The 26,833-nt window shown below is 45.9% G+C and overlaps 2 protein-coding genes across 3 annotated transcripts in view; both read right to left on the bottom strand.

The window, feature by feature from the left end:
* Positions 1–1,502: 1,502 nt before the first annotated feature.
* On the bottom strand, positions 1,503–5,459 carry LOC106887461 (transmembrane protein 14C-like). The gene is made up of 4 exons (XM_014940992.1): positions 5,299–5,459; positions 4,885–4,986; positions 2,511–2,595; positions 1,503–2,300 (listed from the first exon to the last, which is right to left on the bottom strand). The coding sequence occupies exons 1-4, from the start codon at positions 5,372–5,374 to the stop codon at positions 2,243–2,245; spliced, it is 321 nt and encodes a 106-aa protein (XP_014796478.1). The 5' UTR covers positions 5,375–5,459; the 3' UTR covers positions 1,503–2,242.
* Positions 5,460–9,798: 4,339 nt separating this feature from the next.
* The window catches only part of GCNT2 (glucosaminyl (N-acetyl) transferase 2, I-branching enzyme (I blood group)), a 19,577-nt gene continuing 2,542 nt past the window's right edge, over positions 9,799–26,833 (bottom strand). Inside the window, exons 1-3 of one of the 2 annotated variants that reach the window (XM_014940991.1) lie at positions 16,535–17,453; positions 11,748–11,840; positions 9,799–10,540 (exon numbers count right to left, since the gene is read on the bottom strand). In XM_014940991.1, coding sequence (XP_014796477.1) covers positions 10,350–10,540; positions 11,748–11,840; positions 16,535–17,453 — 1,203 coding nt within the window. In that variant the 3' untranslated portion in view covers positions 9,799–10,349. Of the gene's footprint in view, positions 10,541–11,747; positions 11,841–16,534; positions 17,454–26,833 lie in introns of those variants that run through there. The other variant, XM_014940990.1, reaches the window with a different exon arrangement.

Genomic DNA, 26,833 nt, shown 5'->3' with positions numbered 1-26,833 from the left:
TACACATTGAACTGTTAGTGCAGAAATGCCATCTAATGCTTAAGAAATGTAGCACACGCTGATAAAGATCCAAGGGTGTAAGAAGTATGTAAGGCTCAAGCTTTTCTCCCTTCCCTTTCTCTGGATTACTGCTCTTTCTCCTGACCACGAAAAGTGGTGACAAGCACTTCTACCAGCAGTTCTCAATTTAAGCTACTGCTCCCCAAAGCTCATGAAACAGCAGCAAGGCTTAACGCTTTGGTCTGAGGTTAAAAGCTTACCAGTCCAATTCCCTGCTTTCTATTGTCTTTATTCTATTAAAGGACAGTTGCAGCCCGAATTTGCATGTTGCCTGATTTGAGACCAGCATTATACAATTAGAAAAACTGCTGGAGCATGGCTGTTCTCAGTTTATTGCAGGAGATGGATGGATGTTTGCACTTACTTCCACAGAAGATAACTGCTTCCAAAGCAATATGAAGAGGCAAATAACCCATACAGTAGTTTAAAGAGGAGTGTCTTAAATGCTATTGTCTGGCTTATTAACCTTTTCAAGCTAGAACATAGACACCGAGACACCTGCCCACCATAAACAAACCATCTGCTGTCCTGCTCAGCCCTGGTTTCTGTGCAGGGAGGTGAGAGGAACAAGTACATACGGGCCAACACCTGAAGCTGAGCTCTGCAGGATGAAGAATAAGGGCTCCAGGAAGGTGCCCTGAGTACAGCTCCCTGCCAGGAGACCTCCCTGCCTGCGCTTAAGCCAGCTCTGACCCAAGCTGTGTGGCCCGTGGCCAGGCTGCCCAGAGCCCTGCTCATTCGGGACTCACCCCGCTTGACTTGCCATCCTGGCTTGACCTCAGCACTGGCCACCGCCACACGACTGGCTCAGGCACCGCCACGTCACCGTCCTGCCTGTTCTGCTGCAAGGGGAGGTACTCACCTGGTATTTAGAGAGGTCTGAGCAAATCCAGAGTCTCATCAATCTCATGGATCAACCCCACTGTTTCCACCTCTCCCAGTACCCACCGCCAAAGAAGAAAGGCTGAGGAAATCAGGATCCGCACAGAAAGGGACTTGAGTGAAATGAGCCCAGAAAAGGGATACGTTACCATCCACGGGCAGCTCCCAGGATTATTTCTGTACAGCAGTTTATATTTAGAACTATTTCAGGCATCAAGGGAATCAACTGAGGACAAAGACTGATCAACCGAGCCCTTCAGTCTTTAAATAAACTTTCATAAAGCATTTTTCAAATCTAAAATAGAGGATTCCTCTCAGAAAAAAAAAATTACTTTATAATAACACTTGTGTAAATATGCTGTCTGGAGGCTTCTGTTCTCTGCACCTCCCTCCAGTTCATGGGGTTTTTATATTCACAAGTCACTAGATTGAGGGAATGGAATAGAGATTATTTATACAATTCACATTCACAAATATATTCAGACACTGCGGAAAAGGCACCAAACTATCAATCCAGATGAATGATTAAAGAAAAAAATAGTTGTGTAGAACACAAAAGGTTGTAATAATAATTTGTTGGTTTATTTAGAATAACATTTTAATGCAAGAGCTATTCCTACAATTCAGCATTATCTAATAAAGCATATTTTTGATTTATGAACAACAATCTGTAAAAGTGAAATGAGTGACACTTAGCTGGGCACTTCTGCTTACAAGTAATTGCACGTTACAGGTCTGTGTTCGTTGCGTTACAGCAGAACCTCGACAGCCTGCTCCTCATCGTGTTTTGTGGGACTGGGTCCCAGCACACAGTGCTGGGAGAACAAAGTCCCTGACTGACAAACATCATGATCAGATAAACTGGCAGGGACAGGGAGAAGTAGTAATAAGCCCGTTTGTTACATTAATTACTGGTGACAAATTGACAACTCCCCTCCCCTTGTTTTAGTGTTATAGATGATTTTAGAACAACTCCAGATGTACATTTAAGCTTCAGTCCTGCAACTGTCTGTGTGTCAAGAGGTCTTTGCCCACAGAAAGGTGCAGGACCAGAAGCTAGGCTAATGCTGTACACGCATTTTCCTTCCTCACCGTACAGAGAATGTTAAGACAAATACCATTTTGGAAGACATAGCAAGGGCTCTCAATGTCAGTCCTTTAAAACCACAACCCACATGTGTTAGGATATGAAAAATACAAAGCACAGACAGCAGTGCCTTTTCCACTTTTCTGCAGCACATTTAGGCCGTTGCATTTTCAGGCTTCTCAATCACGTATCTTCAGGTGGCTTGATGCAGACTTAGGGCTTAAGAGGCTTTTCCATGATCTGCAATCCAAGCCGTCCAACCATCAGCAAACTGTTGAAGAGAATAGTGGGTTTTTTGTTAAAAAAAAACCAAACAAGAAGACAGCCAGCATAGACATTATTTCATTGAGCTGAACTCCACCAGAAAATTTCATTTTTCACAGAACTTGCCATGTCACATTTTTAAAACAATATAATCCACAAAGAAGTTAATAAAATCCTTATTCAAAAATACAGAGAAGAACAAACGACAGGTGACTACCTGGCACCAGCAACTATCCCAGGCATTGCTTTTCTGGAGTTGTAAAATCTCATCCCCATAACAGCAGACAAGGTTCCAGACGCCACTGTTGAAAAGAAGCCCAGTTAGAACCATTTGAAACAGAGACAGCAGCCCAGCACCGCAACGCTTGGACGCTTAGCACTGCCAACCAAACAGGCTGATGTCTGCAGACAGGAATTCCTCCCTCCACAAGGAAGTGTATGCAAACAGAATTTTTTCACTATGAGGGTGGTGAGACACTGGAACAGGTTGCCCAGAGAAGCTGTGGATGCCCCATCCCTGGAGGTGTTCAAGGCCAGGCTGGATGGGGCTTGGAGCAACCTGCTCTAGTGGAAGGCGTCCCTGCCCATGGCAGGGGGGTTGGAACTCAATGATCTTTAAGGTCTCTTCCAACTCTAACCATTCTATGATTCTATTGTTTTACTTCACTTTGTTAAACAGCAGAGCTGTTGCAAGCTTCTCAGCAGCTTTGGTAAGCGCACTCCACTGCTCAGTGGAGTTGAGCATTGGGTTTGAGACTACTGTCCAATTGCCCACCACCTCCTGTCCTCTGGGCAGATCAGTCTCCCTCCCTCAGTTTCTCAGGATGGTTATTTCCTTGATAACAGATGGGCTCAAAACTGCCAAAAAGCTGCGAAGGTGACAAAGTTCACTATGTGGGAGGCAAATATTATTACAGTTCCCATTTCTCTGCAACGTTCTGATCTAGAAGGTAGCACTAAATTCTACAACTAGAAATAAAACAACCCCCCTTGAAAATACACATTAGCAAACAGCAACCTAAGGGATCAAACTGAAAGAGCGACTAACATTTTAAACATTACTTCAAATTATTTAATCTCTAAGTCGAAAAAAATCCCATCGATACTGATGTGAAAGTTACAGTGCCATTGTTTCTTTGAAGCAGAATGGAAGGTGGAGGTGCTGTATAACTTTCTCCAAACCTTCAAGCTTGTTTGCATCAGACTTGGCAGAAGGTATTCTAAAGATATTCTGGGAAGGTTCTTTTTCTGCATTTTTGCCCGTGATGTATGTGACCAAGCTGAAGCTCAGTGAGAGCCACAATGGCACCTGGCAGCAGGACTGAGGAGGAATGGAGGAATAAAGAGTTGTCCTAGACTGGGACACAACACCGCTTTCAAGAGGTCCACCTGAAAGTGCTACACACACCACGTCAGGGTAAACAGGAGCTGCTCATCCTTCTGTCACGATACTGCCTAAGAGGTCATGCTGGAAATGCACAGCCAACCCTGCTGTGCGTCTCCACATGCACACCACGCCAGATGTGCACCACGCCAGATGTGCACCACGCCAGAGCGGAAGAGACAGTTCACAAGAGAAACTCTGCTTCACATTGAGCCGTGTTTTACATTTCCTTCCTTACTGACAAGGCAACTTGGTCCCCCGCAGGCTCTACCAGGGGCTCTGTAGAGCCTTTCAGCACATTATGTGAAGGAGTACCATTGGTTTTAAATAGTCACAGAATCACATGGGGTTGGAAGGAACCTCTGTAGATCATCTAGTCCAACCCCCCTGCCAAAGCAGGTCCACCCAGAGCAGGTTGCACAGGAACGTGTCCAGGTGAGTCTTAAATCACTGTAATGCTACAGTATCATGATGCTAATACTGCTATGGCATAGTTACAGAACTAGAAGGAACCTCAGGAGGTCATCTAGACTTAACCTAGTGCCCAAAGGCAACATCAATTCCTGAGAGACACTGGCTTAACCAGTTATTAAACTGGTGATGGAAGCCAGCCTGATCTCTTCCAGTGCTCCATAACACTTTCAACTGTCATTTTATCCTTCTCCTTCACCTGAAGGGTTAACTGCAAGCTAAACCCACAACTTCTTGGCCCCTCTACTGTAACCAAGCGGAATAGATCATTGCCTCCTTTCTTTTAAGTACTGCAGACTGCTTCCTCCACAGCGTATGCTCTTCTGAGGTGCCTGTGCAAACCAATATTCCATAAAGCCTCGTACCGCTTGTCCCACTGCTGTCACCAGTGCAAAAAATGCTTATTCCATGACCATGGGCTGAAAATGCTGCTTCGCAACCAAACCTTTTTCACACACATTTCCCGTGCCTCTGTTAGTTTAACAGGGTATCCCATCCAGCAGAGCAGACAGGTACTTCTCTCCACCTCTGGCTTCAAGGACAGCCGAGGTTTCAGCACCAGGCACCCCGCTCTCACCCAAACACCCCTCGGCTGCGGGGGGGAGCTCCCGCCACCACCGCTGACACCATCCCTATACATCCAAGGGCACAGGTCTGCTGAAATTTACTAAGATAAAAGACTGCTGTTCCCAGGGCTACCGGTAACGCTTGGTCCTGGGGCGCTGAGCAAACTTACCGAGGGAAAGCCACACGTTCCTGGGGTCCTTGGACTGCTGGTAGGCGCCGAGCCCCGCTAAGCCGCCAAAGAGCAGCCCGGCGGCCAGGGAAGGGACGCTGCCTTCAGCGGAGTGAGAGACACCACGGTCAGTAACAGCGCGCGTTAAGGGCTTCCCCTTATTAAAAAAAAAAACTACAAAACCAACCCAAACAGGAGATCCCGGAGCGGGGTTTTTTTAGCTGCCTGGGCAGGCGGCAGCGTCGTTTCTCTGCCCGGGGTCACTCCCCGCCGCGGCCCAGGGCCCTGCCGCCCCGGTCGGTCGCAGGGCCAGCGGACACCCCGCCGCCTCCCCTCGGGGCCCTCAGGCCGGCCGGGCAGCGACACAGGCCTCCCTCCGCAGCCGCTCGGGGACACCCTCCCCGGGACACCCACCTGCCTTGGCGTAGCCCACGACGCCGCCCGCCGCCACCAGCGCCGCGTAGCCGAAGCCCAGCCAGTCGTACTCCATCTGCGGGCAGCGCCTGGCCTGGCCTCCCCCCGCCGCCCACCGACCTTGGGCCGCTCTCCCCGCGGCGGCACCGCCTCCCCCCGCTGGGCCCGCCCGCCGGGCCGTGACGGGCAGCCGGGGGTAGGCCGGGGCAGCCGGGGGTAGGCCGGGGCAGCCGGGGGTAGGCCGGGGCAGCCGGCGGCCGCTCGCCGCCTCCCCGGGGCAGCCCCGCCGCGGGCCCGGGGGGCCTGGGTGGGTGGATGGGCCGCAGCGCGTCCCCGGGCCTGCAGGTCTGGGGGGGAAATAGGCCCTTTAATCACTGGTTACCGACACCGGCAAAACAGGCTCGGCTTGGGGGGATTAATTGAATTTATTGCCAATGAATAACACGGTAGGAAAGAAATAAAGTGAAATAAAACCACACCTTCCTCTTCTTCCCAGGGTCAACATCACTCCGGTCTCCCCTGGGGGATGGGGAGTAGGGTTTGCAGTCAGTCCATAATGCCTCACCTCTGCTCCTTGCCCCTCACGCTCTTCCCTCTGCTCCAGCGTGGGGGTCCCTCCCACGGGAGATGGTCCTTTGTTAACTTCTCCAACATGGGTCCCTCCCGGGGGCTGCAGTTCTTCATGCACTGCTCCAGCCTGGGTCCTTTCCACAGGGTGCCGTCCTTCACGGACAGGCTGCTCCAGCATGGGTTCCCCAGCGGCCACAGGTCCTGCCTGGAAACCTCCTCCTCCATGGGATCTTCTCCAGAGGCTGCAGCTTCCTTCAGGGCATGGCCACCTGCTACAGTGTGAGGTCCTCCACGGGCTGTAGCACGGGTATCTGCTCCACCATCATCCTCTGTGGGTTGTAGGGGGACAGCCTGCTTCACCATGGCCTTCCCCAGGGGCTGCTGGGGAACCTCTGCCTCTCCTCCCCTCCTTCTGCTCTGACCTGGGTGTCTGCAGGGCTGTTTCTCTCATTTTTTCTCACTCCTCTCCCACAGCTGCTGCTGCACCATGTTGTTACCTGTTCTTAATTAGGTAATCACAGAGGCACTACAGCTGTTGCTGATGGACTCGGCTTTGGCCAGCAGCAGTTCCATCTTGAAGCTGGCTGGAGCTGGCTCTGCCCAACATGAGGGCAGCTCCTGGTGTCTTTACACAGAAGCCACCCCAGCACCCCTCCTTCTCCCACAACCTTGCCATGTGAGCTCAATGTAGATGTCAAAAGAAGGCACCTGGATTCCCTGGAAGCTCTGCTGAGCGATGGTGGTGATGTGCTACAAGGGACAATCCCCAGCAACACATGGAGCAGTGGCCCCGGCACCACCCTGGATGCTTTGAGAAAGGGGGTTTGGACTCGGTGCCCCCCAGAGGTCCCTTCCAACCTCATGGTTCTGTGTGACATAAGCTCCATGAAGTTGGTACAAGTTTCCCAGCAGATCTCTGCGCTAAGATTTGTGCTTGTGATGAGATCTTTTATGTATTTTACAGAAAATAAGGTATCATGAGGCCCGCCTGACACAAGAAGCAAATTACCTTCTGATCCCTGGCAGGGCTTGTTCATTAATGTGTACCCAAAAGTTTACCAAACTTGGCAAGTTCCAAGGCCTGCCTGTAGAACAACGCAAACGACTTGTCGAGCATGCTTTCTGCTTTGTGGTTGTTGGGTTTTTTCCCCCAACTGCATGACTGATGGGAGCTAGGCTTGGTCCTGGATATATTTGCAAGGAAAAACAATCAGAAGAGCTGAAGTTCACGCACTGAAAACTGTGGTCAGACCAGTTCCTCCACAAGGCAATGAACTTCCCTCCACACTTGCTTCCGTGAAAGTCTCCGAGGAAGAGGTGTTCAGGCTAAACGTCTGTTCTGGTGTGTGTGAATGGCTAAGAGACCAGCACAAACATATTTCAACCAAAAGACATTTAAAACAGTTGTCAGGCTTCCACTAAACAAACAAAACAAGACCAAAGAGGGACACCTCTTGCAGTTTGATGAGCTCTACGGCAAATCAGCAGTTTGCCCCAGGCTATCTGGAAAAGGAGGCTTACACTGAACAAATGACACTTACCAAACCAGTATTTTTTATCCTATTTAGCTCATCAGCCCCTCACATTCCCACTTCATTCTCTCATGTTTGGCATTGCTGATGTCACTGCTGACTTCCCAGCTCACAGCAATCAGGTCTGCCCCAGTCTTTGTCACTTTAACTGAATTAGAAGCCAGCAGCTGACTCACAAGCCAGTGAGAAGACCATACCATACATTTTAGTTTTATGCCTCCTGTGGCAATGCGATGATCCATTCATGTGCATCAAAGCCTCAGCCTGGCAGCTGTGGGTGCCAGAATGGTGGGCTTGTGGTAGCTCCGGTGCCCGTAAATGGAGACACGGGTTGCAGGACGAGGCAGTGTACTGTAACAGAGGAGTGGTATGTTGCAAGAGAGCAAACCAAACCAGACCACAAGTCCATTAAAGCGTGTTTGGCTCTTGCTCTGTTCTGCAACTTCAGCGTTGCAACTTCTGCAACACTGCAACTTCTGCAACTTCTCCTTTCTTTTATGCCATTTCTGTTATTCGCTTGGGGGGAGCTGAAACTGAAAGCATGGGTACAGCCACATTACTTTCATTCCTTGAGCGAAGTCTTTAGGAGCTCAATAACCAGAAAAGCATCCAGTGGGTTGACTAGAAAAGTCAACCTGATGTCAGTGGAAAGTCTGACCAGCTGGGAAGTCCCGTTAGGGAGAGCAAGTTCTTTACATATCTCATCCCAGTCAGCTTCTGAGCAAGCGACAGAGCAGAACTGAAAACTTTGCTCCACTGTTCATACTGATTCAGAAAAGCAGCTGCAAGCTGCACTGGGAAAGAGTTGACACCCCTCTAAATCAGGTTGGACATCAGTCCTTCAATAGACTAACCAGCTGTGATGTTTTTTCTGTGTTCTTACCTAAACAGGAAATATAACACAGTCTTAAAATACCTGTATTTGTTCAGGTTCAGAGAACAATACACTTTTATATCTGTGTTTTCAAACTGCCAAGCTTATTGCTTCTGGTATGGGGTGATATTTTGCCATTTGCCTGCAGAGTCTGAACAATGAAAAGTAATCTTGTTTGTACTCTGTGCTACTTTAAATATTCACATAAATTGGTGAGAATGCCTTTATTTTATTTGGGATGTTTCGATCTGAGAAATATTCATATTGATAAAACAAAGAGGGAGCTGGTTCCAGGCTTTTCAAGTTGGACACCCTAAAACTCCCTCTTTAAAAGAAAGACTCTATCTGAAATATTTCTCTCTTCAGCTGCCACCATGGCAGCAAGTTAGCAAAGCCCCCGCCTTCTCCCTTCCCCCAAAAAGCCTGAACAGTATTTCCACCAAAGTTCTGCTCTGGAGGTAAATTCTCGGTGCCTGTCTGCAGGGATGTGTGTTATTAGGTGTTGGCAGCTATAAAGGCAGAATAAGCTGACTGAAGCGGATCCTGCCTGTTCAGACCCTTCCCTGGGGGTTACCAGCTGTGCTTCAGGATGTCTGAATGTGATGTGTTGTCATTTCTGAACTGCTGCAGGTTGCAATCCAGTTTGGTACAAGACCCTGAAATTAGCAATGGTTTAATAAAGTTGATGGTAAACTGCTGTTATTCAAGAGGTACCCTTTGAGGCATCTTTGCGTGTTCAGACGAGAGACAGGAGAGCAGCACACACACTCTCCTTAGATTTAGGCATCCCAATTAATAGTGCCTCCTGAATACAGGAGGAAGTATTCATAGTTTTGCTTCCTGGCTTTGGTTTTTTAAGACGCGATGACTGATACCTATAACATTTGCCTTCTGTTTGCCATCCGAAACTGTTCTTGAGCACTGATTTTTTTCTCTGTGGCATGCCTCGTCTGCTGAGATTGTATGTGGTGAGATTTTATGTGACGTGAAAGGGAAAATCAGCTCAGATGTTTGGTGGCCTCCTCCCTCTAGTGGCTGTTACCGGGGAATAGAAACGGGGCTGCCAGCAAGTGATCCCCAAGGTTAAGTCTGTGCATTAAACATTCTATGAAGAGGAAAGGAAGCACACTTGGGAAGAAGGTTTGTGCCATATCAAAATATGACACAGAATTACTGAGTTATTGCCAAAGCTCAGTTTTACTGCTCTTTTCATTCCTGAAAATATTTATCTTGCTACTTCCTTCCCGGCTTTCCAGCTCTCCCTGTGACCTTACACATAATGATCTAAGGACACTGGTGGGCCGAAATCTGCATGTAGAGAGGGGTTTTTTATTATTTTTTCTGGTTCTGTTAAATGGCCAAGTAAGACAAATATGCAAACCCCTGTTTTTCAGACATGGGGAAGGGCTCCTCTGCCTAAAAGCCCATCTATCTGCTTTTTCTAACCACACCCATTGATTTAGTAAAAGATGCTGCTTTCTCTGACAAACCTTGTCCCAACAGATATATAAAGAACAGGTAAGATCTGGGAAGTGCAGTGTCTTTATTCCATTTGCAGTGCTTTTCCATCAGTTCTCTGCAGGAAATATCAGTACCTTTGACAAAAGGGTATCTGTATGTATAGCCAGCAGTTGTGTTCCTGCTTTTAAGATCTTTCTATGACTCATTACCTTTTTGCTTACCAAATGTGCAAATTTGTCTTTTAAACACAAGAAGTGCCAGGGATGCATGACTCTACATTTTTATAGAAAAAGATAGCAATGACAGTGTAGCAAGACAAAAGCTGGGGCTGGAAAATAGCCCATTAAAAATGGCAAAAGTGCAAAGCTCCTCCAGCTGCAAGAGAAGCTTTACCCTGGTGTCTCTTTTTGGACCTTTTGCGTTTTGGCCTCCAGGTGTTAAGTGGAAGGTGAGGTTTGCAAGCAGGATGAGACAAGCCGACCTGAGCTGCATCTACAGAACACCCTAAAGAAACCCATCCCATGAGTTCATGTTTCTGGCACAGCAGAAATTAAGATTGCTGCTGCTCGTTTCATGACTGCTTCTATTAATGTTGTAGCCTGGGGTTTTGCTAGCTAAAAATACCAGCTGGGTTCCACCTCAACCTCACTCTGGGACAAGGTTCTCTGCCGATGTCTCAGCTCCAGGCACTCCACGGTCAGGGGGTAAGTTTTAAGCTCAAACTTATTTGCAAACATACAGGTAGAGTTATAAAGCCACTTGAGGTCACCTGTTCCGTATATACAGATCCCTCTGACATAATGGCCTGCCAAAAGAAAAAGAAAAAAAACCCATCAAAATCAAGGCTTCAAATCATTGTTTTTGAGAAGTTCTATCTGCAAAGCCACTATAAATGATCTCCTACACAACAAACATGCTAAAAGGCCTACTGGACATGCAATGGGAATAAGTATTGAATATAAGTATGAATAATGGGATGAAATTAAGAATGTTACATTAGAACATTCAGTGAATAAAATACAGTTAGCAAAATAAGGAGATAACTCAGAAAAGAAGTATTACTGCTTGAGACTCTTTCTCAGACAAGGCTAAAACACAGCAAAGGGGTATTTCCTTCTGTCAGTGAAGAGAAATTCATAGTTTTACTTGTACTAGATTTTCCACGAACTAGCTCTGGGTGATGTTGGTGTAATTTCACTGATTTCAACGTAGTTATGCCGATACAAAACTGCTGTAATTGAAGTTGACTGAAGTTCTCGACAATTTTCTCCTCAACAGAAACAGCTATGTTATGGATTAGGAATTCTTGAAAAAAAGTTTGTGTCGTTAGCATTTTGGCATTCCCTTTCTCTTTCCACTTGGATATGTCAGAATTAGCAGTATGCAATGTACAAACCAGTGACTGAAAAATTAAGTCTGCCATACAGGAGATTATCTACTGCTAATATTATGTCACGAAGTAACATGGCATAGGAGAAGTCAAAGCTCAAGCATCATCATCAGCCCTCAGGTCCTTAGGTTCCTCGTCAGCTGTGGCTCTGGCATGCATCGGTGCCCAGCTGAGAGCTGGGATTTATCTGAGTCCACACAGGACACCTTCCCTGCACACTGCTGTTGGCTCTAGTGCATCTGTGTCCCGGTGTGGGACATACACATGAGCTATTCCCACCCACCTGCAAGAAAATTCCCCCTGAGGCCTTCAAGAGAATAGTCAGCTAACTCATGTGAGCCCTAAGTGCTGCCAAATATCCCCCTTTCCAAGGCTGATACATTCTGTAAGATTCCTGATGAAGAAGCAACTGTTCCGGCTTTCTCACCGTTTATGTGGCTACTGTAATCCACATATGGACTCTGAAGGAGATGACTCCTTTTTAATGTCTTCTCTCCAATGAAGTAATGTCTAAAGACTGTAGCACATTAAGATTAGAGGCTATAGGAGCACAGGAACAACAGTCAAGTGTTTTTTACTATATGAACAGGAAGAAGCAACAGAGAAAAAAAGTACACTTTACCATGACAACCTCCATGGCTTTTTTCCATATCAATCCACTTCACCGCTTTCAGGTCACCTTCCCATGACGCGTTGGGCATGGAGCCTGGGACACCTGCAATTAGAGAATAGAAAATCAAATAATTAGTTCTTTTAACAGCTATGTGTTCAGGTAACTGGGATCTTTCTCCAAAGAACTGAGATTAAATACTTAGGAATATGCATTAACAGATTCCTGGCTGCTAGCCTTGTTGTCAAGTTTCTTCACTGAAAGCAGCTTTCATCACATAAACAAGATGTCAGCCCAAGACACCTAAACATTTCACTTGAGAAATAAAATCCTTCTTTTGCAACAGCCTCAGTACGACACTGCATGCATGTGCTCATGTCACCCTCCCAACCAGCATTGCCCTCCAAGGAATATTTGAACACTGGGTCACCTACACCTAGTACATTCACATGAATTTAGTGGTAAATACTTTCCTCTTTTTTTTTTTTTTTTTTTTTTTTTTTTTTAATTTCTGCAAAAAAAAAAAAAAAAAAAAATTTTTTTTTTTTTTTTTTTTTTTTTTTTTTTTTTTTTTAGAAAAGATGCTAACAGAACAAATTCAAGTGTGGTATAACTGGGTGGACTTGTTGAAACTCAATTATAGCCTGTAATGTTATATAATGATATATGTAAGTCTGGGCAGATCACAGGACCTATTCAGGAGATAAACTGGTAAGAGGACCTCTCCTTGTCAGTAAATGATGAAGTCCTGCTATAGCCTGACAAACATCCATTCTAAGTAATTAAGGGGGAAATGCTGAACATGCAATGTTTGGTGTTTGCTGAAGAGTAAACAGGCAACATGTATGCAAGGTGGAGACAACTGCTGTGAGTCAAGGGAATTTCAGTATCTTCAGTGCAAGTTGTTGCCGGCAACATAAGACTGTAACAGACCATTGCCATGGGTTTGAAAGCAAGAGCTGGTCAGGTAGGAACAGCCAGGGAAACCTCTGTGCCTGGTCTGTACTGCAGTATCATACGCAATTCAGTGAAAGAAGTTTATTGAAGTACTTCCTAAACTGGTCTTCAGAATATAGAAAAACAACAATAACAAAAAAAAAAAAAAAAAAAAAAAAAAAAAAAAAAAAAAAAAAAAAAAAAAAAAAAAAAAAAAAAAAAAAAAAAAAAAAAAAAAAAAAAAAAAAAAAAAAAAGCAAAGATATAAAATAATAAAAGCTTTCTATGAATTGTCCCTCTTAGCAAATTTTATCTTTCTTATTGGCTCAATCAGTTGTTGAAGAACAAAACGATACAGACTGTGTAACAGTTATGGACTGTGTAACTGCCACCTGGTGTACAAACCACTTTCCTAAGAAAAGCTGGAAAAGCCCTAGTTTCTCACTGTAGCAGAAACACGTGTATATCGCTTATTGGCCTGGTTGGAAAAAACTAACCATCTTTTCTTCTTTCCTGCCCAGCAAGCAATGACCAGGACTCTACCTGAGGTACCAAAAGGCAGAACACGCAATGTCTGGGGAGACAGCAGGTACAAACCCACAGATGTTATTTCTGCTTTCTCCTAACGAAACTGAAAGCAAAGGAGGGGGCTGACTTCCTCAAATGCAAAGAGTTACTGCAGTGTTACAGCTGAGGAATACTTGGGACTCAAGCTTTTTAAGAAATGCAGCAGAAGTGCCAGCACTGACTGGTGGCGGTGACGGGGAGAAGAGGATTTGTAGCACCCCAGATGCTCCCCACACACCCAGGGGGGTGACAAGGCAGTCTGGGGCATCGCTGCTCCGTGCTGCTCATGCACCGCTACCCCAGAGCTACCCCGTAGCAAATAACCCTCCTCGCTACCAAAACTCTGTGATTTTCATCGGTCTCAGTTGCTGCACACGTAGGGGCTGGGGAGCCCAATAGTGATGCCAGGATTAAGTATTATTACTATCAATAAATACTAATAACCGGGGAACTAGCCTAACGATAGCTGGTGCAAAAGGTAAGCTGGTTTAATAGCTAAACACGTTCAAGTGGTTTTCTTCCAGATTTGTAATAGGGACATTTAAAACCTGTTATTCCTGCTTCCTCCTGTTATTTCTTTTGAAGGAAACATTTGTATGAGTGGTGGGGAGGGAACCGTGCAGCTTTTTACCAAAACATCTTCATAACATTTATATTATTATCTGTGATTTGTACTAACTCAGTATACCTAAAAGACAGCCGTTTTCCTCAATTCAGAATAAGATGAGAACAAAACCTTTTAGAGCTTGTACAAATGTATAACAGCACTGGTCTGTGGGACCTGTGCAAAGACAGGAAACCTAAGCCCTTCAAGTATGATTTTAACTGAAATAAAATTGACATTTTAATCTCCAGTTCTGACCTCTCTTTCTGTAAGGCTAATTACCCCATCTTCTTAATTTTCATAACTTCATTTAAAATGTGTATTAATATTTATTTTCCTAGTTAGCTACAATCCTAAACAGGGTGATTTGCCAGCAGTTCTGTAAAGGACAATTTCAGCTGGTGACTGCAGCACACGCAAGAAACCCTCTGTGCTGAAACGGTAAGCTGAGAGTGTGTCACCATCCTAACCTTGGTGTTTTCTAGAAAATAGAAGTGAAAGCAAAGTAAAATTTTGTTACTATTTTGGTTTTTTCTGTTCCTTTCCTAGATGGCAACAAGTACAGTGCCTCCACAGTTACCATAACCCAACAACTATTTTGCTTGTGAGCTTGAAGAGAAGCACAGTGAAGGACTAATGACATCCTAAAGGCCCTCGATAATGGCGGGGGGGGGTTGGATTTGGAGTTAGGTTTTTTTGAGAAATTGGATGAGAGAAGGGTTAATCATCAGGGTTTGTTTGGTTTGGTTTTTTTTTCTGTTTACTTACTTTGCCCTGTGTCTTTAAGGATAGCTTATTCCTGGTAAGTAAGGGTGGTTGTTTGCAAACACCAAGTCATGACTTTTATATCTGATGCAAAACAACCGTATGATCCAACAGCAGAACCACAACAGCACTTTGCTGTAAACAGAGATATATGGCAGCTATAACCCCAACTTCATGACTTTGCTTCTCCCCCTCTGCATATTGGCCCGTTATCAGATAAAATAACCCGCAAAAAAAAAATGTGGGTTTGTTGTGGGGAAAATTCAGAAAATGTTACTCCTCCACAGAAAACATTAAGCTAAGAAAACACTTTATAAAAAGACAAAAAGAGGCAGTGATGGCAGGGGATAAACACTGTAAATGGCTTGGGATGTGCATTACCATCCTAAATTAAAAACCTGTTCATAACAGATGGCAGTAAATGTGGTGATGTGCAGAAAGACTTGGAAAATGCTGACACAGTGGGAAAGCAGAAAAATGATGGACAAAACAGGAACGACCCCAGGACATCCACAAAAACACTGGAAGGCACTGACCTTCCAGGAATACAAAACTACTGACTTCACATTATTCACCATCTCCCAAATTGAGTAAGCGAGGCATTTTTGTAAGTTAATTAAAGAGTGGGGGAATATGTAGCTCAGCACTGGGGAAAAAAAAATGGATTTACCACATTTTCCTTTACATATTTGTTTGAGCGACTGATTTTGGATTCAGAAGCTGTATTCTTATAAACACAGTTTGTCTGAAAAGTGTTGCTGATGGTTACAGTTAATATAAACTTCAGCGTGAGTTGCTCACTCTACTTTTGTCCAGCTCTCATCTCCCACTCCATGGAGGTTAGCGGAGTTTTGTCCCTAATAAAAATGAGTGAGGAAGAGCTGCCTCATGAGCAGCAGTACTGAGCACTGCCCTGGAAAAGAGTTTGCCACTATCAGGTCTTAGAAACAGCCACCAGATGAACTGCACTGCTCAAGTGTGAAGACAGACACAAGTGACTAGAAAGATGGGCCAGACCCTCTGATGCCTTTAGTTTCATGTCATTGCATGGTGGCAGAATTTTGGAGGCAGGAAAAACACTGTTTCAGAGCCTGGACCTCATTCACATCACAAAGGCGACACAACTTGCTTTTCCGCTAAGTTCTTCCTGGTTTTTTGCCATTTCAATTCCATTAAGAGCTGCTCTGTATGTGTTGTCTCCAAGGGACAGCCCGCTCCCTTTCCTCCTTGCATCGCTACCGTGTATTATGCAGACAAACACAGGCAGCCTACACAGAACATTTGCCTTAACCTTCCAAGTCCTGTACCTGTGATTCCAGGATCAAGCCAACACATTGGTTAAAACCTAGCTACCAATGGGCTGGTCTCCACCAGACCCCTGGAGCAGCCTCGGCTTCCTCATCGACATCTCTCTCTAGGGAAGGGGAAAACTTCTTTACACTTCTGTGCCACCAACTGATCTGAGCTTTTCTCCTGCACTTTATAAGCCAGGGCACAGGAGTTTGTACTTCAGAAATCTGCTTGAAATGGTGTACATATCACCCTTGGGAATATTATTCTGCAAGATCTGATTGAAATCGACCATAACTTTTACTAGACTTCAGGGCCATGTATTTATGTTTGGGAAATATACAAGGCTTGGGGTGGGCCATGTATAGGTGGGCAAGTGCATACCCTCTTGCCTACAAGTGAAGGCATGTAGCCCACCAGTATGTGAGAGGGACCTGGAAATTCACAAACCCCTTTGGTGGCTTTTACAGAAGCAAAATAGTACAAGGAAGCATGTGTAGGACTCTTGAGACAGTATGGCCGGAGATGGTAGAAGCCAAGTGGATGCCACCACAAAAAGCTGGCATCATGCAACAGCTAAGTGGCAGCAAGTGCCAGGGTGAGGACACCCGTGCACTCTCTGGACCTGACACCCTACCTGGGATCCTGTTGAGTGTTACCCAGAAGTGCTCATCAGGGCTGTAGGTGTCCTCAGACCATGCCAGGAGATCGATAGCGCGCTGATCCTGCAGCACAAACTCCACGAAGGGCCGGGTGACAGCCATGTACGCAGAGCCAAAGTAGATGGTCAAATTGTGGGGCGGGGGTGCCTTGTGAAGCTGGGGAGTGACCAGCCTGGAGGTGTCGTGCTCGGCCTCCTCCCTGTGCACGTATTCGGTGCGTACGGTGATGTAGGGGGGTGGCAGCACCCCAGGGGTGATGTTCTTCCCCCTGAAGCCCTTCAGCAGCCGGACAATCTCCTGGTTGGTCTTCAAGGGGAATTCCTGGCCACAGGTGTTGAGCAGGTAGTGCCAGGGCACGGCTGAGGCCAGCAGGTCCCTCATGCAGTGGAGGTCAGCCCGCAGGCGGGAGATGCCACCATAGACCACCTGCTCCGTCCGGGAGGCAAGGAAGGCGTTGGGGAAGCAGCCCACCAAGCGCTGCACCGCCTGCCGGAATGGGGCCGGTGCCTTGGCATCCACATGGACACAGTAGACATTTTGGGGCATGTACACTGCCCTGAAGAGCCTCTCGAAGGTCTCAAATTCCTTGTGCAGGGTCATGATGTAGGCGATGGGGAAGGCAGCCTCCTCAGCCGAGAGGGCGCGGGTGATGTAGTGGCTGCGGGCCACGTAGGTGCTGCAGCGGGCTGCCCCCAGCCATGGCTGCAGCTGAGGGCCCCTCAGGCGGGGGATCCGGCTGGCCAACAGCGTGCCACAGGCCAGCTCCAGCGCCTTGGCCTCCAGGGAGCCTCTGATGCCCATCCCTTGCCACCCGCCATGCCGCAGCAGGACGGCAGCGCTCAGCAGCAGGGAGGCAGCCACCAGCAGCTGCGCCACCGCCCGCCGCCATCGCATGGCCCACATTGCTGGCCTCGGCCTACCCCTGGCCTGGCTGCCTGTCCCGGCTGGAGAGACACAGGACTGATTCCTCTTCTAATGCCTGGGAAAGCTGCACTTCTAGAAGACTCTGGTGTCTGGATTTGTGAAAATAATTACTTTATAACCTCTGTGGGATTCAAGGTCTCAGTGTTTTCAAGCCTTGACAGGTGCAGGGAGGAGAAGCAAGGCCTGGGCATTTGACCCAGGCTGGCCAACAGCGTTATTTCATACCATGAACATCACATTCAGTATTGTGGGAAAGTAAGGGAAGATTGGCGAGGAGGACTGTAAATACGCTCAAGTGACTCGCATGTGGGGTGCTGGAAAACACATCTATCACACTAATTGTTGCTTAGTTTTGTGTGCTCAACAAGTAGAACATCTGCACTTAGATAACAAAGCCCTGGGATGGACTCAGGGACACCTTATCAACCACGCCTGGGATTCCTGCCCTGCTCTTGAAGAGATCAAAGCACAGCAGAAAGCTCTGCCTGACAGAATCCTTGAAATACAGGCCCAAACAGTAAGTGGGAGCTCTCTCGCTCCCTCACTCCCTTGCTAACAAGGACTCTCTTGCTAATAAGGACTCTCACTCCACGGTGCCTGCGTCCCCTGCTTGCCTGCCTCTGCCCGGGTGCTGCTTCAGAGGTTCCCCGATCCATGAGGTATTGACATTAAGTTGTTCTTTGCCCTTAATCCATGGTTTTGTGGTTATTCCTGCGTCCTGCCTGTATCAGCTCACACAAATATAAATTAAAAAATTTGCTGAGGGGTTCTCTCTCTTCCTTGGTGGTGGCGATGCTGAGAACTTCTTGCCCCAGTGCCGGACCCCTGAGCCATTCCGTTCCTCCCGAAGCCATTGCACTCACAGTGTCTGACATTTGCTGTCCCCTGATGGGAGTACACAGCTTCCTACTAATAGAACTGGCTGAGTATAATCCTTCTATATTTTATGTTAGTATCAGGATCAATATTTATTCTTTAGTATTAGTAATGTTATTTTTTTAGTCTTATTCTATTAAATCTGTTTATATTTCAACCCTCCAGTTTCCTTGTTTTCCCCGATTCCCCTTCCCAGGCAGGGAGGGGTGGTTGGGTGAGAGAATAATTGTCTAAATGACAATAAATTGTTGTGGGTTTCTTAAACCGTAAGGCAGTCCCATGCCAAGAGGACACAAATGCAAGGCTGACCCATGAGATGCAACCCCACTGGCCACCTCCCACACTGGGGAAGGTCAGCCTTGCCACCACCCATGGCTGGACCAGCACCCTGGGGTGCTACCTGTGCCTGCCACCTTTGAGGCACATTTCCAGACAGAGCCCCCAGGCTGGCACTGGCACTGCTGGAGACAAGGGGACATATGTCCCACAAGACAAGCTGTGTGTTCACAGCCCTTCCGGCTGCATGAGAAGTCCTGCTCATGGAGGCAGGGCTTCATTCCCAGGTTCGTTCAATCTATTTTTAGGCTTTCTAGCAGCAGATTAGATATGTTTTGGGGTGGGTTTGTCGGCTTTTGTCATTTTACAGAGCAGCTCAGGGAAGTAACGAGAGTTAAACTGGCAGTGTTAGGAAGGATGGAGAGAAGATGATGAGCAAATGCAGCTACAATGGAAACGATCACCTCCTAACCCTGTACAGCAACAAAAAATTGTCTGGCTGGGCTCATAAGACAGCATACAAGAATGATTTGCTCTGAAATCCTGGTTTGTCTCTTTTCTTGTTTGTCCTGCAAGACAAGTTCTCCCACCTGTCCATGGCAGGGAGGTGACTGGTAAAGATATAGGGGAGTCTTCTTTCAAGATGAAGTGGAAACAATGGAGGAAAAAACCCCACCACCCCTCCTTAAAATGTTAAAGGCTCAATTTTGTATTTTGCCACCATAAATTTTCATTTAATTGGGGTATGCAAATGTGAAAATGTGTACATGGAGGGGTAAGGGGTTAACTAAAATGAACTCAAGATTGTCAAGCTTTAAAGCAGACCTCAGAACCTGGAGAGAAGGAAACAAAACTCAGGAAAAATAGAAGCTTATTTGAAACTTCTTTCAAGATGGCAGTCTGAATTAAAGCAATGCATATCATCTCTTTGGGCTGTCAGGCTGCTGACAGTCATAACAGAGCTAAACTGCACCTCCTGTGTTGAATCATCTGACGGATACTAAAGAAAGGGTCCCATTTCTAGTAGTGTCATTTGATGGTATGTTTTGAATGAGGTTTTTCTGAGCTGTTACTGACCCATAAACTAACTCCAGTGTCTTTGGCAGGGTTGCAGGCAGTCCTGCATCAGAGGAGCTGAACTCTACAGGGCTGTTCAGGAAATGCCTGCTTCCTGGAGTGGGAGTAAGCTGGACCTGTGGGGACATGCTGGGCACCGAGGACAGCCAACAGGAGAGCCACTCTGCAGAAACCGCCAGTGCCCAGCCTAGCACCCATTCAGGCATGGCTCTTCCACCTTCCATCCCATCTGCCCAGGTGGGTGCTGGCATCAGGGTTTGCCTCTCAACGTGAGTAACACAGCTTTAGGTGTGGTCAGATGAATTTGCTCGTAGGGGAAAGGAGGGGACAGGTTCGGGTGGCCTGACTGGAGTTCCCCCTAACAAAACCAAGGGCTGTTGGCACCTCAGCATCTGGGAGCGTCAAGAGAAGTCTCTGTTACTGCTGCTGGACTGAAGTTTAGTTGGTTATATGCATGAGTTGTGACAGACATTACCTGATGACAGAATTTAGAAAGAAAAAAATTCTTCCTTAAATTACTCTTATCTGATCCTGTTATTCAAGGAGTTTTGCCGTTTGTAGCCTATTACACCAATGTCTGATAGTTGTAAAGATGGAGAATCAAGGGAAGGAACACAAGCCCATTTATTGGCTGTGGCTTTTCAAAAAGTCTTCTTGAAGACATACCCTTCCTTAACCTGTTGTCACTACATAGTGTTTTAGTGAGAAGCAAACAATTGGTTGTGAGGCAAAGTATTGCTCCTATTGAAGGCAGTACTTAAATTCCAATGACAGCGGATTGTGCAGAGACCAAACCCTATTGTAAGTTATATCTTCTCAGATTAACTGTACTATCTGAATGGTGGACAGAGGACAAGAGTAATTTTTCAGGAGATTCTGCCACGAAGAAGGTGTGTTTGTGATTGCTGTGAAAATGTTGCAACACCTTCCCTTAAGCAGGTTTTTCAAAAGAGGAAGGTTTTGATGATGAGATTAGAACAGCTTTGCAGGCATGAGACTCAATAACAGTCACAGGAAAATCCCTAATTTTTTTTATTCCTTATTCCTACGCGAAGTTCTTGCTCAATCAGGAAGTCTCATTAAAATAATGGAGAATGTGAACAAGAGAGCAAGGATTAGTTATATGAGTAACACTGCAGACATAGGTAAAAAATACTCTTTTTTTCTAGAACATGGCTTATTCAACTAGTATCACTGTCTGGAATCATATCAAAAAACTTCCGCGTCTCTGTCTGTCTTTTGAAGTGTGGGCACTAAGCTAAGCTAACAGGCAGAAAGCAACAGCAACACTATACAATGTGTGTGTTGTGGAGAAGGTTGTTCCAAGAGCCTGTCTACAAATTACAGCGGGATGGAGAGCTACCAAAGTAGTTTTGAATGATTAAGTTGCTGTAGTGAGAAGTTCAGTGCAAATTAAGTTGTCTGGAAAAAACACAGGTCTGTTTGTACAAGAAAATGACCATATAAAAACTTAAAAATAAGGAGTTGGCTAACGTGATTGATTAATTTGCTAGCAGTGCTACTCTGAATTTTCTGGTATTACTCTTGCATCTCTCACCCGCATCCAAGGGACATGAATGAGATTTTCCTTGAGAGCCACCAGCTCTTGTTTGGATGTAAAGCTACTGCTACAGATAAACTGCAGTGAAATCTTAACAAGGACAACTCCCATCTCTCTTGAGACCATACTAGCTTGACTCACAGCATTACCTGCCACATGCCTGCCATTACCTGAGACATACTGTATGCCAACTCTCTTCCTTATTTTTCTACCATTCAGCTCCCAACCAAGGAACTGCCATCAATGTGGTGCAGACATATTTTCAAAGTTTTGGGGGTGATTTAGCACTCCACTCACAAACAAAACTACCCAGAATTTTCATTCCTTCCTGATCATTGACACAGTGAATGCATACGTTAACAACCTTCATCCTGCTTGGAGAGAGCTGAAATGAGTCTGATTCTTTGCACTTAGTTAGCCACAATATGTGAATTTTTCAAAAGTACTTAAACTTGTGGTTGGCACACAGCTGGGTGAATCCTTGGAAAAGTAAGCACAAGCTAGAATGCAACAACATCTTCCATGGATTCTCAATTTCTGTGGCAGATTAGCAGCAACAGGAGAAAAAGCCTCACTCAAAGATACCGAGTTGAGATTGCTGATGTCCCCAGATGCCTGTGCTTGACGGGAAGCTGCTGGAGGCCCTGTGGTTCTGTGATCTGCACATTCAGCTCAGAGGGAGAGCTGGGTTTGTGGGCTTGCACAGGACACTGTGGGCTATCTCCTCTAGTAATCAACTACCTTATATTCACGCTGATGCAAAGTTTGTCTAGTTTTACAGCAGGCAGCAATGGTATGTTGGGTACCCAATGTTCTTTTTGGGATGGCACAAAAGCAAAAGTGATGCGGTATTCCTTTTTTCTCCCCCTCTCTGGGACACATGACCCACAGCACATCCTCATTCTGCAGCCTTCTTGCGGAAACCAGGAATAAAAGTTGTTCTGCCCTGGCTCTTTCTCTGCAAACCCTCAGCTTCACTTAAACCAAATGAATGCCAACCACCACTCATGATCTCTATGTATGGATGAGTGTGACCAAGGCACATCCCAGAGGTGGGACCATGCTGTCCATGGGTGGCGTGGTGAATTTTGTGACAGCCAGACTGAGAGTGGGAAGGGAGGTGCATTACTGTGGCTAATGGCTGGTGCAGTTGCTAACCATCTTGCACTCCACTTAAGGGCAAACACCCCCAAACTAGTTGCTGTTGCTCTTTGCAGTGACAGGAAACAAAGAACCGCTGCTACGCTACCAGCATTTTGGGGGAGAGAAAGGAACCACATGTTAAGAGCCTTCTCACAAGAGCTTAGAAGAGCTGCTCTAGCATGGCAGGACGCCTCTGCAGCCTTGCTCAGTTACCAGAACATAACAGGGCACTCTCACGGGGCAGGAAACGAGTGGGTGATTTCTCTAACAGCTGGTTGTGACGTGCACACTTCTTGCAGCTCATAGCCTGAAGGGATTGCTAAGGATTTATCGGGACTGGCAATGCTCATTGCATCTCTGCAAATCTGAGACCGATGCCCCAGACAAGTGATCCCCCAGTAGCCTAGTGTCCCCCCACACTTCCCTGCTGTAAATGGATCTGAATTGGAGACATGGGTACTGGGATGAGGTTATTGATACTGGACTTGGGGGTGAGGTGGAAAAAGAAGTGCATCTGGATGTGAATGTTCTCATACAGGGTGGGGTTTTTTTTGTGGTATCCAGGAACAAATATCCTGGATGACTGCCAGAACCTGCAATCTCTTGCACTTACCATGAGGGAGGGAAAGGACTAGGAAAGGGGAACACTGAAAGACAGGTGAAGTTCAGCATGGGGGAAATGGCCAGAGATGGAGAGCAAGGAAAGAATATTGATGCAAGAGAAATGTAGAGCTAAGGAGAGACCAACCAAAATGCCATGCTGGTAGCAGACAGCAACTGTGGAAGAGGAGGGATCACCTAGCTACTTATGCAACATGAGCCCTTGACATTTCAGTGTCTTCTACTGGCATGCTTGGTGGTACACACTTAGGACCAGCACTGTGCTCAGCAGTGGTGCAGGCTGTTCCCAGAATTTGATCCCTATGTCCCCCTTAGCTGCCGCAGTACACTAGATGTGCTGCTAATGTACACCTTCTGGTTTGGTTCTACCAGAGAAGGAATCTAGCCTTTGCACACTAAGATGATTATCTGAATAAAACGAGCATGCCATAGGAGGGGAACAGTTGGATGGAAAGCACTTCAGAAGCATAATTCTGCTCCCAACTTGTACTGGTTTTGTAGGGATAGAGTTAACTTTCTTACTAGCAGCTGGCGTGGTACTGTGTTTTGGATTTAGGATGAGAATAGCATTGACAGCACGCTAGAGGGTTTTGGTTGTTGCTGAGCCATCAAGGTCTTTTCTGCTCCTCACACCGCCCTGCCAGTGAGTGGGCTGGAGGTGCATAAGAAGTTGGGACGGCTGACCCCAACTGACCAAAGGGATACTCCATGCCATATGACATCATGCTCAGCATATAAAGCTGGGGGAAGAAGAAGGAATAGGAAGGATGTTCGGAGTTACGACAGTTTGTCTTCCCAAGTAACAGTTACATTTTCTAGGCAGATGTTAACCCAGATCATTTAAGACAGAAAGATCATCTGTACAGATGGACCTGGTACCAGCGGCACCTAGCAGAAAGGTCAAAATAGATAACAGATAATATTTTTACAGGATATTGCAATAAACTTCCTGTGGTAACATTTCTTCATCAGACTATGGGCTAGCCCTGTTAACATGTTTGCTTTGGCTTTGAGGATGCATTCTTGAATATTCCTTTATAGTTTACTTGTCAGTTGGAGGGTGTGCACGGTATAATCTTGAAGATTAAGGCAGGCAAAGTTATGACTCTTTTTTTTCATTGAAGTCAATGTCAGAAAGCTTCCTATAAGTAAAAGCTTTAGCACAAAGACTTGAGCATGTGAGTTTTCAACAGGCAAAGTTTGTAAGAGTGGTATAAACCACAGGATTTTAAAATTAAAGTTTCTATCTCCATATCCTCATTTCCTAGAAATATGTCTTAAATGCAATAACAGAAATATATTCAACTAGCAGTGTTGCATTTCCCAAATACATCTCATCTACATTGGAATTAAAATTGTACAGAAACTATTGATACTGATAAAACACACACAATGCCTTTAAATATTTCTGCCCTACCTTTCCAAGCTCAGATGTTCAAAAATGCCTGTATGCAGGTGGCCTTGTAGATGGTGGCTTGAGCCAGGCTTTCACTGAAAGGGTAAGGTCTGGCTCCTGATCCTCCTTCTCATTCCCATTTTCCTCTCCTTTTTGCTCACATCTGCGTGTTAGCCCCCAGCTTTAATTTGTTCTGACTCCAGTGCTGACCAGATTCTACACCACGTCAATTCAATTCAGAGACTCAGAAAAAAAGTAGGTAGTTTTTCTTCAAATCTAGTGAGTTGAACTGGCAAAACTCCTGGCACAGGGCTGCTGGGCAGAAGGGAGTGGGAAGGGATAAGCAGGAGAAAATTTCCTATTTTGGCAACAATGAGCTTTTAGCGTTCAGCCACCTTGTGCACCTTCACCCTTAGTAAAGATGTGGGGCTGGTGCAGAAGTGACAGTGCAACCACGGTCTGTTAGTCTGCAGGTGAGCCAGTTCTGAAAAAGCAGTTTAATCCAACACGTTAGAGTAGGGGTCAGGCGTCAGTGCTCCCGTGCTGGTTTATCCCATGGTCTAGATTAAGACACTGGGAATATCATTTCACCCCTCGCTGCCTGCTTCTTTGAATAGGAAATAAAAGCACTGATCTATCTTGTAAAAGCGTGTTGGTGTCTCTGGATGAGAAGTGCCGCTATTACTTCTCCTGACCTTTATTACTTGAACATGGAGAAATACTAGTGTAAATTACTAGTATGTGTAAGTTAGCAGTGTATGTGTGTATCAATGTACGTATCAGTGTGCACCCTTGGAGGACGATCACCTGAGACTGCCTGTACCCCAAGCCATGCATATGCTGTGACCATATTGGATGAAAGTGGGAACAGGACTTTGGCGTAGAAGAGGATTCAGCAAAGTTACCCTGAAGGACTCAGTAGCATGGATTGTGGATGCACACCTCTGCCACGGTGACTGGAACCTACTTTGTGCTCTATGTGAGCAGAGAGGGGAAAGGTGGCCCAGTGGTTATGCTGCTGACCTGGGACGTGGCCACGGACCTGCACTGTGGTGGTGCGTGAGACCTGCAAGAAATGACTTAGGGCTGGTCACTCCGGGCTTACATACTTTGCAAATACTTTCCTCTAATTCCCCCGTGCTTCTCTTCCTTATCTGAAAAGTGGCTTTCAAGAATTTTCTGTTACAAAGGACCCGTGTGGGAGATAAGTGGCCTGAGATAAACACCAAAGGTAACTTCAGACTGTTACTTGAAAATCAGCTGAATGGGAATTGAAAGTCTTTAGCTTTTATGGGGGCTAAAAAAAAATATCTGTCTTCATTGAATGCCTCTGAATGGAATGACACATTGAATGGGTAATAAGCATGCTATTTTAAGATCTGGTCTTTTTTTATCTGAACTGAGATTATCATGGCTGTTTGAAACTACAAATATCTGTTAGGTTTAGGTCTTGCACAGTATGCTATACATCCAAACTGGTCCTTAAATGATCTCTCCACTTGCCTGGAGGCTTCTAAATATTTTTACTAGCAGCTGGACACTGCCCGACATTATTATCTCCCTTTAATATGTCTGAAAAGCTAAAAGGAAGTTGCTCGGTCAAACTTGGACATGAGATTTTTGTTAGAGCCAGGAACTGAGTCCCAAGTGAACATCTGACTTGGATACGTTCAGGTGAGTGTCTGACACCCTGTGCTACGCTTACGAGTTTGGATTCAAAATCCTGGACACAGCAGACCCCAGATACATCTGTCAGAGCTGCATGGCCACTTTTGGCCAGGGACCCTAAGATTTTGGCAGGGAAAACAAGGAAGAGGAAGGAAACATATCTGCTGTGGCAGTATTTCATCCTTTTCAAATTCCTTTTTTGGATGCAAAGAGAACAACCACAAAGAAGTGTGACACTAATGTGCAACACTGGAAAGCATATGGTGATGATCATGGAAATAAACGATGAAATATGCAACCTATGGAAACTACACAGTTCAGCACAGCAATTGGGAACCACCTAAAGCTTTCTGATCATGGAGAACATGTCTGGTCCGAGGTTTATTGATCTTGAGGCAACAAACTGTAACAGGATCACAGCAACCAGCTTCCTGGGCAAGTCAGCTAGCCACGAATAATATATGCTGATGATTATACCATAAACGTCTCAATCAGTAATCATTGGTGGATGTTGTGCATGCCAGTTATAAAATATAATTATCAAAAGAGAAAGCACTGCTCTCCGAGGGTTATGTGATCATTTGAAAGCAGACTGGCTTTGCAAAATGTACCCCCAGTCTGCTGCTTAGGCTAAAGCAGATGTGCTCTGCCTCTCTGTTGCTTCTACTGGTTTTTGTTTCCCACAAGTCACAGTAGGGAGATGGTGGAAAGGAAAAAAAAAAAAAAAAAAAG

The sequence above is a fragment of the Calidris pugnax genome, unplaced genomic scaffold, assembly GCF_001431845.1.
Source record: "Calidris pugnax isolate Ruff unplaced genomic scaffold, ASM143184v1 scaffold8, whole genome shotgun sequence".
Taxonomy (NCBI): Eukaryota; Metazoa; Chordata; class Aves; order Charadriiformes; family Scolopacidae; genus Calidris; species Calidris pugnax.
Note: the sequence above shows the minus strand (reverse complement) of the source record. Positions and strands in the feature narration are given on the sequence as shown.

Coding starts and splice junctions, on each gene's coding strand:
- LOC106887461 (XM_014940992.1), bottom strand. CDS start 5,374: ATGGAGTACGACTGGCTGGGCTTCGGCTACGCGGCGCTGGTGGCGGCG. Junction 4,987..5,298: donor CGTGGGCTACGCCAAGGCAG/GTGGGTGTCCCG, acceptor ACTCCGCTGAAG/GCAGCGTCCCTTCCCTGGCC. Junction 2,301..2,510: donor GGGATAGTTGCTGGTGCCAG/GTAGTCACCTGT, acceptor TCTCTTCAACAG/TTTGCTGATGGTTGGACGGC.